Raw genomic sequence first — 14,304 nt, 5'->3', positions numbered from 1 at the left:
CAAGTGTATTTATTAAAGCTGGGATTGGAAGGGACCTTAAAGATCATCCAGTTCCAAGCCCTGCCATGGGCAGGCACACCTTTCACTAGACCAGGTTGCTCAAAGCCCCGTCCAGCCTGGCCTTGAACGCTTCCAGGGATGGGGCATCCACAACTTCCCTGGGCAACCTGTTCCAGTGTATCACCACCCTCACAGCAAAGTGTTTCTGACTGTTTATACACAACCTTCTATTTTTCCTCAGTATAGTTACAACAAAAGCGCTTTATTGAAGAAAATAAGTCAGAAAACAACGACAGTGGGAAAACTTCATGCACAATGTTAGTAAAAGAATCAAGCAAAAAAAATTATCAAAGGCTCAAGCATATCCATGTTGCCCATAAATAACAGCATACATAACAAAAGAAGAAGATTAGTCCTCACGGTTCAAAAAAGAACACTGCCAGTAGTAAGGTTACCTTTTAGATTAGACATTGCAGATGGATGTTTTAAAATATATTTTAATGCAGCTGTTTAATTTGCATAACAAAAAAACCCACACCAGACTTCAAAGCACACGTTTATAATCAAAAATCAAGAACTCTAATCAGTAATGGATACATCTGGCAAAAGAAATAAGCAGGCACATGGTCTAAATCCTTTGAATAGTAGTCCCCCAATTGGTAGACCATTTACAAGGCACTTAACAATACTATCATTATGCTGCATCCCCATGAAGCCATCAAGATGAAACAAACTTTATTTCTGTAGGCTTAACGCTGTCACATGATGAACAGAGATATCAGTGTTTAGTGGGGGGCTGGGAGTGGGGTTTTCTTGACAAACATTCTGTGATAAGGAATGTCTCAGAAGTTAAGAAAATACTACTTTAGCTCTTTTCAAATTAGATTAGTACTCTTCACAGTAAGAAATCTGCCTCTTCATTCATATAAGTAACAGGATTTCAAACCAAAACCAGTTATTAGATATTGAAATATTATAAATCAAACTTCAACATTTTTGCTGTGTATCCATAACTAACCTTTTCATTCTTCTTTTCTGTGTCCACAGGCTGCTTTATATTGTCTTTATGGACAGTTTGTATTACTTCATCTTCAGATACATCAAGGAAAGACCGTCCATTGGGCTGTGTAAACAATGAGCATAAATAATAAAAAATTAGAGAAAGCAGATGAAACAAAGCTCAAATTACACTATTACTGAAATGTAATTGTTGATGGAAAAATGCCTGTAAGATTATTGAATAGAGCAGACCAAATTGTAGATTGTTGTTCAAAGGATCTACAGCAATTCTGTATCTACCAAACAAAGAAATGAAAAAGGAAAGAGAACAGGTCTTATAATTTCATCTCACTCATATTCAATCCAGGAATTTCATAGCAGAAGGTAAATTTCAGAAATTTTGAAATTACCAGCTTTTGAAATTACCTGTAGCTGTTCTGAAAACTGATGCAGAACAGCTACAGTTGTACGTGCCATAAATTATCTAATTAAATTAACACAATTACCACTTTGTAGCAGTTCAGCAAGAGGACTAACTTTAAAAAGTAATTTCTACATTGACCAAACATCTGCAATTTCTCTCTATGCAAGTTCCCTCCCAGCTCACTTCCTTCACAAGTTAAACTTCATAGTAGAACAGAAATTAGAAATCAAACATGAAGCATGACTAAGCATGGTAGCCCATTGTTCTTTTCAGACAGACTTGATTACAGGTGTTACACTACTCTACCATTTCTCCCTCAAACAATGAAGGAAAGAAAATGAGCATGTATTATTCAATATATAAAATTAAAACTCTGGACAATCATTAAATGAGTCTTTACATTACTTTTGACAGCAAAAGCATACACCTTAGTCTACATATTCCCCTTACAGAAATGTAGTAATTTAGAAATCATTTACTTCTAACAAAAGGCTATGACTGAAGTTACTCTGCTTAACTGCAAAAAAGATCTAAATATTATACCAGTCAGACATTAATTTCACTACATGGAAAACAATTGTTAAGAGTAGTAATTGATAGAGTCCACACAAATATCACTGGTTCACATTCAGAATGACTCAGATAAATGAATGACTGAAAACTAAATAAGCATAAATAGCTACTTCAAAGCTGCTTTAAATCCTGCAATTCTCTCAAAAGAAATTTCAAGCTCCATTACTTTTAGTTATTTTTTTTTTGCTATTAAAAACACAAAGCTATTATAACTCTGCTTCACACAAACCTAATTGTCTCCAAATAAAACAAAAGCCATATCACAACTTAGCTTGGCCTATTCCTTCAAATATTAGATCTGATCCTCAATTTAACTGTTAGAGGCATTTAAGTCTTGCCACATTGTACTATGCCTGCAAATCACCCCAGCATGATTTCACTAGTGCATAACACAATATTGCTTACTGTAGTCAGCAAGCATGCCAACTTCTTCAAAGTAACTATAAATAGAAATTGAAAGATCAGGTCACCTACCCCTCTTCTCCTTCAACAACCAGCTTTAACCTAGACTTCTCATATCTAACATGCAGTGCATTTCCCTCAGCATTCTGAAAACAAAGTATATTTTACAAGTCTGACCTAGGAACTCTCTCTAAAAGTTCTTCTAAACCAAGTTCACCTTATTGGTATATTCCACAGGGACACCAAAGAACTGATATTTCATCTTGAAAATAACTCATTGTCAAAAGTCAGTTCTTGTGCCTCTCTACTTTCTCCAGGGACTGCTTAGAAGTAAAGTTAGATAACATATTTGATGCATCTTGTATTGGGTGTGTACCAAAAAATTTACAGCCAACTAACTTGTTAAATTCTGTAGCTTGCTTCTTAGCTATTACATATGTACCTTAAATTGAAAAGTACTTTATTAATCCCTTCCAACTATTCAATAAATAGAAGTTTTATTTTTTAGTTTAAAAGAACTTCAGCTCTTTCTCTGAACTAATAAACGAATTCATATCCATTAAAAACCCTCTGGAAAAATTCATCCACATGACTGTTCAAAATGCTGTCTGATCATCTGATCATGTAAACAACAATCTTTAGAAAAATGTTAGAAAACTTGGACTTTGATACATTTGGGAGAAATACATCCCTTAATTGTAATACCCTCCTTTTCAGTGGAAGCTTTCCACATTTATTTTCTGCCCATAGATGAATCATAGAATTTTAACCAAAATCCATGTGACCATTTTTGGACATACCAAAGAAAGCAACAGAAGCAAGAAACAAGAAAGTTTTTCTACTGTGTTCAGAAATGTTTAATTTTAAAAAGACAACCACAGCCCAAAGTTTAAAATTTTATGGGTAATAAATTAAACACACACTGGCAAAATTAACTCAAAATTGTGCAATTTATTATTTGCCATCTTTTCTACCCTCATCTTAAAGCTGCCAGGCAAGATGCAGCAAGGCAGAAGTAATGCTGTCAGTAACAGCATTGATTACTGAATGCTTCTCTTGCCTAAGGACCTTAAAATTCCAACATTTAAATAAACCTTTTTCCACACACACTTCATTTGAGGGTGTTAAGATATACCAAATGTAGAAAAGGTTTTGCTTAGACTTTCAAAACAAACAAAAAGTACTCTTTAAACATGGTAGTGGCAAAGGATAGCTCAGTTTCATGCTTCAAACAGTATTAATGAAACTGCTATCACCTCAATCTACAATGCTGTATTAGCCAAAATCTCAGTTACCCATTAGAAAGATACCTCTGCTTAGAATATCTTGGCCAAAGAAAGAATCTGATAACCAATGTTTTCTGCAAGCTTCTCTTCAGAAAGAAACGAAGCAATTTTCTCTATGAGGCCCAAAGAATCCTACAGCCCTACTTTTGCCATATGAGCACTAACACATACACAAGCCAACACCTGAGTATCAGCTGAAAGTATAAAGTCTTCACACAATCTAAGTGCAAATAAGCAATAAACAGCCATAAGCCCAAAAAGCTCAAATATGAAACTTCCTCAAATGAATGCAAATACTTTTACTAGAATGTGTAACATTTATTCTCCAGGTGCATGAGAAACAACAGGAAGTACAAAGTCAATTTGGTATTTTCCACATCTACAAATGGATGGTGTGAATGGCTTCCTTTGGTGGTTGCAGAGCACAGAAGATGGCTACTCTCAAGTTTCTGTGGTGCTTGGCAGATTGCACAGAAACCATATAAAGAACAGCTTCACTTTTTTTCTGCTGAAGTAGGAGAGGCACAGTAATTATTCAGAAGGGGGAAGAATCAAAATTAACTATAAAGTTTTATGGACAGAAAAAAAAAATTCTTAATGAGGCTAAAGACCTTTGCCTCTTGCAGGAGTTAAAATAAAAACAAAAAAAAAAAAAAAAAAGCAGCTTCAGGTTTACTGCACAGAATCAGATGTAAAGACACCATGATACCCTGCTCCAAGCAGCCTGAAAGCCAGAACTGGCTCTGTAAACTTTAATCTTCATGAATGCTACACAGTTTCAGCTCCATTTTTTTCAGTCTGTTCATAGTGAGTAAATAAACAAAATCTCATAGGTACTACTGTATTCAGTCAACACAGTGCTATTCAAAGAAACCTATTTTACTAAGAACACATAGGGTAAGTTGTACCCTACTTATACAGGTACTGAATAAAGCCACATGCAAGGAAAAAAACAATCAACACTCCTCCTCAGAAAAGCCACAGTGAGGAAGACTTCTGATCCTGACTGATGAGTGTTACACATCACCTGCCATACAGTGAGCTCAGGAATTCTGTATTAAAGTAACCCTACAGCTTTTAATTAGACATCTGTAGTGTGTTCTTAAAGCCACAGAGCAGCTGCTCTAAGCTTTCTGAACTGCCTGCAATGGAAATCTAGACCCTGGCATAGCAAGGCTGTAGTAAATCTACTGGTAATAGGCTTTTCCCCCCAGCCCTCAGTATTAGAATCACAGCACACAAGCCACGCGAGGAAAATCACCAGGCAGCAATCTGTAAGAACTTTTGTTGCATCTTTACGTTTCCAATGCTATTTTGAGAATTTTTCACATAAGTCAGAAAACACTGGGACATGCTAATACTAGTCTCTAAACTTATCTTGGAAAATGAGCACAAGGCAGGCCTATTAAACTTTGTCACTGGTATAAACTTATTTGCACTTCAGTTAATGATTCAGTTTGTGCATTTCCTTTTGGAAGAAGGTAGGATTTTTTTCTATCTCACCATGGAAATAATGAATACAAAGTACTATAAAAATAACTTTTAAAATCCTAATGATACAGAAAGACAGCTTAAAAACTACTTTGCTCTTTTGATTACAAAAAGATTTGCTCCTACATTGCCTTAACTCTATTCTATGCCTACATAAACCAAGCTCAATAGAGTACAATTATTTACATTCACAAAAAAGTCAGTTATTTTTTATATAAAATTACTAAAGTTTGTTTTTGTGAATCTGTCAAGTCAAGAGAGATATCCACCTATTCACTCAATCTTCTGTAGAGGCATTTTTAATGTCTTTGGCAATGACTTGCATGAGCTTGTTATTTTTCATAGTGGAGTTTCAACAAAATAAATGAAGCAAACTTGATTTAATTTCTAGGGTTAGTCTCTGTTGTCAAGAAAGCATAACGTATTTATTTGACCCTGAAGTATCTGCTTCTCAAGATGGGGAAAAAAATACATCTTTAGCATACTTTCTCCAAAATGGAGAACCTAGCTACACTGGAAAGATTCTGAATCATGTTTCCTCTTCTTGGGCTCAACATTCAGTCTCTTGCAACTTCCAGAAACAACTTCAGTAGTTCAGTGTTCAGAGACAGGTTGGTGACATACACTCTCATTGAAAAGTTTCCCAGACCTCTCAAATCTTAATGCTGCCACAGACTCAAGTGAAGATACAAACCCAATGTGTCTCCTTTCTCTCATCATTAGGGAAACAATTCAGATTTTATAGAGCAAGATATAATTATACGACACAGTTGTAATAGGCAGGGGACATCTGTTACACTTTCATTCCTATAATCTATTTGGACATAAATAGGATTACAAACATCCTAACAATATAAAAGCTATAGAAGCAATCCCCTTCAAGCCCCAAAACTGTGACAACTGTAAGCTTTAAAAGGACAGTTGACAATTTCTGCATTCTACTAATTTTCTCTTAAGTGGATGGATGCATACTGTAAAAGCTGGAAGGTTCCCACACATATTAAGGATTTAAAAAATATAAACTACAGGAATGATCTCTTTTTAAGGGGCTGCTAAGACACAGATTTCCTTATTAAAGGAGATGATCCTTACAGTAATAACTAAATCAGACACATTCCTACTGAGGCACGCTCACAGCAACATTTGACACTAACATGTTCCATTGAAAATACAAAGCAAAAACCTTACTCGAGTTTGAATCATCACAGCATTCACAGAGCTTAGAATGCTGCTTCCAATAGTCTTTACCTGCCTAGACTACAACTCCTGGCTTGAAACTCTAAGCCATGCTAAGGACTCCACTACTGGTTGCTAACCCTATTATTCAGTGAATAACAACAGTAATAGCAGCTTTCATACGATTTTTGTTTACAATAAAACGCTTCCAAAAAGCCAGCCTTTTCCTCATCACCCAGGGTTATTAACGTGCAGTTTACTTGTGGCAGCGCTGATCCTCCAGGTTTTCAAAGTAACAAAGTAACCCAGGCGACCTGAGACGGCTCCAGAGCAGACAGGACCCCCACACTTCCTTTCACAGGCAAGTATCGCACGGCGGCTCGGGGGAACTTCTACGGCACCCGGATCCTTCCTACCGCGGCAGGGCCCGGGGAGCGGCAGCCGGGCTCGGGCCGCTCGCAGACGCGACCCCACCGGGACCCGGCCGGGTGCCACAGCCCGCCCGGTGCCGCCGCTGTCAGCTCGGTTTCACCCCCGCTGCCCTCCCGGCCCTCACCCCCTCTTACCCGCGCCGCTTTCTCCGGCAGCTTCTTCCTGTTTCGCTTCTTCTGCTCATCGCCTTTCAGGTTCAGCTGCCCGGGGCCCGGGCCCGCCGACTTGCCCTGGCCCCCGCCGGCCGCCAGGCCCGCGCCGACCGCCTCGTCACCCTTCCTCACGGCCGCGCTCCGCGCCGGCTTCTTGCGGAGGCCGCCCCCGCAGGCCGCGGCCAGCAGCAGCCCCAGCAGCACGAACCCCAGCGCGGCCGGGACCGCCAAGGCGAGCCAGGTGGGCAACGCCTGCGGGTCCAGGCCCAGTTCGAGGCCCAGTTCGGCACGCAGCAGCCCCAGCCCGCCCGACAAGGCGTCCCGCACCCGGGCCGCCGCCTCCTCAGCCCACCCGGCCGCCGCCTCCTGCCAGCTTCCCGCAGCCATCGCGGTCCCCGGCCTCGCAGAGGCCCGAACCGAGCGGGGCGGCGAGGGCGCGCTCAGGCCGAGCGCATCGCGGCCTCGGGAGAGCCGCGCCGGCCCGCCCGAACCGGAGGCACCGGGGGTGGGGGTAGGACGGGACGGGACGGGACGGGAGCGGAGCCTCCGCTGGACGCGGCTGCCTCAGCCTCGGGGCCGCCCGGGTCTCCTCCTCTTCCTCCTCCCCGCCCTCCGCCTCACGCGCGACGTCACCGCCCCGCCGCGCGCCCGCCGCAGCGCGCCATCAGCGCCGTCAGCGCCGTGCGCGGGGCGGGGGCCGCGGGCCGCGCCTCCCGCCGCCTCCTCAGCCTCCTCCTCCTCCCCGGCGCGCCCGGCCCGGCACGGCCCAACCAAGGGCGGTGCCGGCGGGGAAGGCTGCGCGCTCGACGTGGCAGGCAGCGAACGGAGCGGGAGCGGCCGAAGCCGAGGGGTTGGAATCTGAGGTCATCAAATCCAACCTATGACCGAACAGCTAGACCTTGGCGCTAAGTGCCACGTCCAGTCTTTTCTTAGACACCTCCAGGAGTGGGCAGCCCATTCCAATGTCTGACCACTCTTTCCGTGAAAAAATTCCTCCTAATCTCCAGAGTGAAGCAACTCCGGCGCAGCTTGATGTCCTCTCGTCCTGTCAATGTTTTCCTTGAAGGGCCCCCCCCCCCCCCCGCCTTCCCAACCTGGCTACAGCCGCCTTAAAGGTGATAAAGTGACCCCTGAGCCTCATTTTTTTCCAAGCTAAACACCCACAGTTCCCTCAGAAACACAGGACTTGTGCACCAGCCCCTTCACCAGCTCCATTGCTTTTCTCTGGACATGCTCCAGCACCTCAATGTCCTTCTTGTAGTGAGGGGCCCAGAGCTGAACACAGGGTTTGAGGTGCAGCCTCACCAGTGCTGAGTGCAGGGTGACAGTCACTTTTGTGGTCCTACTGACCAAGCTATTTCTGATCCAGACCAGGATGCCCTCAGCCTTCTCCGGCCACCTGGGCACACATTGGCTCATGCTCAGTTCCTGTCAGCCAGCACTCTCAGCTCCTTTTCCGCTGGGCAGCTTTCCAGACACTGCGCCCTAAGCGTGTGGCATGGGGTTGCTGTGACCCAAGTGCAGGACCCAGCACTCAGTCTCACTGAACCTCTTAAAATTGGCCTCAGCCCATCGATCTGGCCTGTCCAGATCCCTCTGCACAGCCTTCTTATCCTCCAGCTGATCAACACTCCCACACAACCTGGTGTCAGCTGCAAACTTGCTGAGGGTCAACTTGATCCCCTTGTCGAGGTCATTGATAAAGATGTTAAACAGAACTGGAGCCAGTACAGATCCCTGAGCAGCGCCGCCAGTGACCAGCTGCCAACTGCATCAGTTCCATTCACCACCACTCTCTGGGCCTGACATCGAGCCAGTATTTCATCCAGCAAACACTGCCCTCACCCAAATTGTTAGCAGCCAGGAGAGGGCTGTGCAGTGTCAAAGGCTTTACCAGAGTCCAGGTAGGCAACATCCATACCCTTTCCTTCTCTCATCCAGTAAGTGGGTCACCTTGTCATAGAAGGACAGCAGTTAGTCAAGGATGGTTTAGCGTGGACTGTTTTCACTTTCCAGAAAATATTAACTGTTGTTGTTGCAACTGGTTGCACATTTGAGCCACCCTAACATCCCAAATAATGTATTCTTTAAGTATTCTAAGAAGTTTAAGATGTTGCACTATATAGATAGAGGTGACAGAACAGTGATCATGTAGTTATAGTTTTAAATACATCAAAGAAATATGTCTAACAAACTTGAAGGCATCATTCAGCTACAATGAATATTTTGTGTTTTGTATATATATAGATATGTGTATATATACATACCTATACCTATACCTATACCTATACATATACCTGTACATATATATATAGAGATAGATATTAAACAGAGGCCATAGAACAGTAAATATTGTTAATTTTAAAGAAAGCATCGCAAGAACCTGGTGGAGCTGATTGCCACAATCCAAGCGATTGACATGGTTTTCACTGCGGCGCCGGGACACCACCAAGTGGCAGCACCGTGAAGAGCTGAGCTCTTGTCGGAAAAACATTTCTATCTTAAAAAAGAACAAAGGGCGCGGTTCCGCACCTGGAAATAGCCAGTTTCAGTTTGATTCGGCTGGTAAAGTAAGTTAATCTGAAATGAATAAATATATTTTTATTCTGAAGCAATGACATATAGCCATAAATAGGCGTACAGTTGTAGCAAATTGAAATATTTTGAAGAAAGTCTGTGTGAGTCATTTAAACAGTTGGGAACAAATATACTACATTTTATTTGAAACTAATTTCGACACATATTAGTCGAGTATTAATTTTCAACTATATTAATAGATGTGATCAAAGTTAACCCAAGGACTCTTCCATCAGTGCCAATTTAAACTATCATACCATCTTTCTCATGCCATTCTCCCAAAGATTACAGCATAAGATTGACGCATTGCGCATGACACACTAAAAAAGAGAAAATTATGGAAAAACCAAAAAGAATGGAAACAAAGTGTAAACTTAATTTTTTAAATGTCAGCTCTGTTGACTGTGCAAACGTTCCTTGTTTTACCACAACAGCTATTGGACATACCTTACACAGTACCTTACCACCATATTTAAAGCTCCATGGCTGGTTGCCATGGCATGAAGGAAACCCAACTATTGCTTTGCAGTCTCAAAATACCTGTTTCAAGAGGTTTTAATGATTATCTTGAACAATATTGAAGCCATGTGTCTTGCAGCTGTAGACATTCTTTAGATTGGAAGTCAGATGGATATGGCAGAAGCAGGTAAAGCCTCTGATTAGGTTAATAAGCAGAGTCCCAATAAAAACACATTCAAGGTTGTTGTGACAGGAAATTGAAAAAGTCTTGAACAATAAGCAATTTTGCTGTCTTATATGGATTGTGACTCTGAGTTGCTATAAGGTGAACTCAGTACATAATTCACTGAAAATACTAAGTCAAATACCCATTATTTTTCTGGAAGGAGGGATCAACAACAACAAGAACATCCCTGATCCAAGAATCACCATCCTTGGCAATGTTAACAAGTAGCTGGAAAAGGGATGAGTAGTCTGTAGGGGCTCAGCCCAGGTTGAGGAATGGGTTTAGAGTTAAACGCTGGATTAGGAGAATGAGGCTCATCATGCCTGGAAATGCACTTGGTATGGAGTAACCAAGAGCTGCCAAAAAGGGGTAGAACATTAAAAGAATTCTTCCTGGTGACATTTTTCATCCAGGCCGTGGCTGGGCATGTTGGAGAAGGCTCAGCTGATGCCTGGGATTAGGGTTAATGTTAACATTACATACCTGGTTGGGAGAGAGATAAAACCTGGGGCTACAGTTGGTGTGGGGCAGAAAAGGAGCAGCTGGAGTAAGGGGTAGGCTGCAAAACACCTCTTCCCTGAAATCTTTCTAATCTGGGTGCTAGGTCAGGATCTGGAACTAAGGCTCAACCCGTCCTTTGCATTCAGACTAAGTCAGACTTTTTACAGGGCAGAGCCAAGAGCTCCATTTTGATAAAAAGATCTGCTGTAGGAATTCTCTTTGGATAACTTGTTCATCATGACTGTGGCTTGGGGACTTTGGTTGGTCTCTGCACGTACCAGGTGTTGGAATTGTGGCTACAATTAGGCTTAGGGATAGGAAACAGGCCAAGTTTGAATACCCACTTGGAGTGGGGCAGGAGAGAAGTTTCCATCTGGTTGATGGTTAGGGGCTTTGGGCTGTCTCAGCCTGAACCTGTGATTAGGGATCTGGTTCTCTTCAGCTTTGGGAAAAGGGAGAAAGCCTAGCACTTCATTTGGTCAGGGATTGAAAAGGGATTCCAAAGGAAGGGATGGTGGCAAACATAATTGTTCCCTGAGGACATGTTCACCTGGGCTATGGCTTGGGAATGTTGAGCTGGATCTCAACTGACACCTAGGTTTGCGTTTAGAGTTGGATGAGACACAAAGAATAGAAGCTCCAGTTTAGTCCAGTTAAGCCTGGAAAGAGGTTGCCAAAGGGAACAGTAGAGTATCAGAAGAATTCTCTCCTGAAGTCTTGTGCTGTTGTCTTGGTTTAGAGACAAGTTTAGGGGAAAAACACTCTGGAATGAGTGTTTCCTCTAAAAAACAAAAGGGTTCCAACAATCCCTTTCTGTCAGTAAGAAATGAATACTAAGTGGATGAAAGTGAAGAAACCCCCAACCATTTATTGACAAATAGAGTGCTCATTTGGCACAGTAAAAAGTAAATAAATGCTAGATATTGAATTGTCAGAACTTAGCCCCCTCCACCACCGTGCACACACACGCACACACGCACACACACACACACACACACACACATATATCGGAAAAAAACCCAAAATGCCAGGGAAAGAAAAAAGCCAACAACAGTTTGCCCCTTAGTGACAAAATGACATGGGTTTTCAGGGAAAACAAACAAACAAGAAAAACTTCCAGCAGATTCAAGCAGCAGTTCAGGCAAACCAGATGTGAAACCTGGTGAGTCTTTGACATCAGTCCCTTCTTCACAGCAGAGGAAGCAGGTGAGATTTCTCTTGCTGTCTCAGCTTTTCCCAAGATGTGAGCCTGAAATGGAGAGGCCCCTCATCTTTCCCACTAGTCTCTGATCTCAGACCAAAACCAAACCATCCAGTTCACTTCGAAGTGCTGCTGAAGAATTGCTGCTGCAGCCTCTCCAAGTCCAGGAAGGACAAAGAAAAAAACTTTTGCCTGGCCTAACAAAAAAATCCACGCTAGGCAAGCAAAAACCCAGACCACATGGCAGGGACACCTGGGGGTGAGGCTTTGGAAAAGCCCACTGAAGAGCTTCAAGGCTCCCTTCTCCCGCCAGACCCACCTTAAAGCTAGAGCAACCATTTTTGGTCATGAAGCATGCAATCAGGGAATAGACTAATCATCATAAAATCACCCCAAGACAACTGTGTTAAATTTACATGAGGACGTGTTTATCTGAGTCATAGCTAGGAACTCATGGTCTCATCCAACACAGAATCTGGGGTAGTTGGGGCAAAGTCCCCACATAAATTTGGGGTTGGGAGAGAGATAAAGCACAGAGCTCAGTTAGGAGAGAAGCTTGAAGGAGGTTGCTGAAGGAAGGTGCATGTTGCAAAAAAATTTTGTCCCCTGAGAGCTTTTTTACCTGGGACATGGCCGGTGAACCTGGGCTAGTGCTCAATCATCTTCTCAGAGTGGTCAAAGCAAGACTTAGAACAGTCACATTTTTTCTGATGCAGTGCTTTTGGAAGGATTTTTTTCCTAAGGGAAAAGGAAGAGCTCATTATATGAGTAAACCATGTCCCTCTCTGACCTTCAAAGTTCACCTTATTTTTTTTCCTGTTGGTCTGGTCAGCTTTTTGAGCTGAGACAGAATCCTAAATCAAAATTCACTGTTAAGGGGTAATGTGTTCTTCAAAGTCTTTCTCAATTTTACATTATTTTTCATTTTAGTTTACATTCTTGTACATAATCATATAATTCAAATACAGAAACATTCTGCTAAAAATACTAAACTTAATTCCCTGTACAATGGATAAGTCTGTTCTCATTAAACCTTGCCATAAGTAGTGTTTAGTCATCAAAGCTAAGTTGTCATTATGACTGATAGAGCTCAGTCCTTGGGAGGTGAAGAACACTTTGGCAGACTATTCATGTTCAAATTTCTGTCAGCCCTAAACACTGAGAAGAATAAATTGCAAAGACTTGCTACCCACCTGAGAAAAAACTCCTTGAATTAATGGGAAGCAAACACTGAATTATAGGCCTATTAGCTCATATCATTGGTTGTATAAAATTGTATTAAGTGTACATTAAATGTCTCCTGTAATATGTGTGTTTGGAGAGTTTTCACAGGTTTGTTTTTTTTTTTTTCCATAGGCTAGATAGTTTTCCTAATACAGCATTTTAATCAAGAGTGTTGCTGTTCATAGAAGTGGCACAGTTTAAAATTAACTTTAAACCATGTGGTTCATTTATTAGCAATACAGTTACAGAATCCAGGCATGCAGGCTCATTTATACATTTAGCCTGCAGCAGCACTGCAGTCTGTGTTGCTCACTGTCCTGTGCTGTCAGTACCTGAGCTAGCAAGGGTCAGAAAACTGCTGGGATGTCAGTGTAGATGTCAGTACAGACATATTCAAGTTCTTTTGGTATGTCCTGCCCTAAATAATTTTGTTACAGGCTTGGACTGTTTTCTGCCATTCTGTCCCAGAGGTAGGTGGAAATATTCCAAAATACTAAATCAGCTCAGGGAAATTACAATTACAAAGGAAAATGTGTCTCTTTCAGTGAGCTTTCAGTGCAGCACACCTTTGATGACTTTTGTGGACTGGCCTAGAACAGAGACTACATGGAGCTAAAGAATAAAGTGGATATTCATTAGGAGGCTTCAATAGATCCACCTTGGGCAGCACAAGAGCCCAGCCAAGGCTACAACCAAGATGAACCCAAAATGGTCACAAAATGGACAACCAGTCCCAGGATCTCACACTTTTTAAAGTTCTGGTCCATTAGCATATTGGAGTTAATTGTCCAGTTACAGCTTTAGCCCATGAAGTCCCATCCTTCTTATTTTTCTCTCTTCAGTCCACTGTTGTTTATGCTCTTGGGCCTGAGATTTGGATAGGTTCTTCTTGGTCCCCAGCTAGAGAAGGAATTGTTTTGCCTACCTACTCTGTGAAGAGAGCTTACTATCCCCTTATATGAAGCTGGGAAGTATGCACTAAAGCAGTACAGAATCTGAAAAATATTAAAGCTAAAACCTGAGGCATCACCCTAGGCATGCAAAGGAAGCCTAATCTCATCCTGTTCTCCCTGATGGCTCATGTAGCAGCATGCTGCAAAGCTTGGGCACCCTTGGCTGTGAGGTCTACCACAGAAAAGACCTGTTCTTGGCAGCTGTAAACTTGGAAACCCAGAAAAACA

The 14,304-nt window shown here is 42.2% G+C and overlaps 1 protein-coding gene across 2 annotated transcripts in view; it reads right to left on the bottom strand.

Annotated features, from left to right (window-relative positions):
- Positions 1–7,503, bottom strand: part of MTDH (metadherin) — a 34,327-nt gene extending 26,824 nt beyond the window's left edge. For both annotated transcript variants that reach the window (XM_054294575.1, XM_054294495.1), the window contains exons 1-2: positions 6,918–7,503; positions 1,019–1,123 (exon numbers count right to left, since the gene is read on the bottom strand). In XM_054294575.1, the coding sequence (XP_054150550.1) occupies positions 1,019–1,123; positions 6,918–7,322 (510 nt within the window). In that variant the 5' untranslated portion in view covers positions 7,323–7,503. The remainder of the gene's footprint in view (positions 1–1,018; positions 1,124–6,917) is intronic.
- Positions 7,504–14,304: the final 6,801 nt, after the last annotated feature.

This window comes from Melozone crissalis, unplaced genomic scaffold (assembly GCF_028551555.1).
Source record: "Melozone crissalis strain CALT ecotype California unplaced genomic scaffold, PUWL_Pcris_2 ptg000002l_1, whole genome shotgun sequence".
Taxonomy (NCBI): Eukaryota; Metazoa; Chordata; class Aves; order Passeriformes; family Passerellidae; genus Melozone; species Melozone crissalis.
The sequence above is the reverse complement of the archived record's forward strand: the minus strand, read 5'-3'. Positions and strand labels throughout refer to the sequence as shown.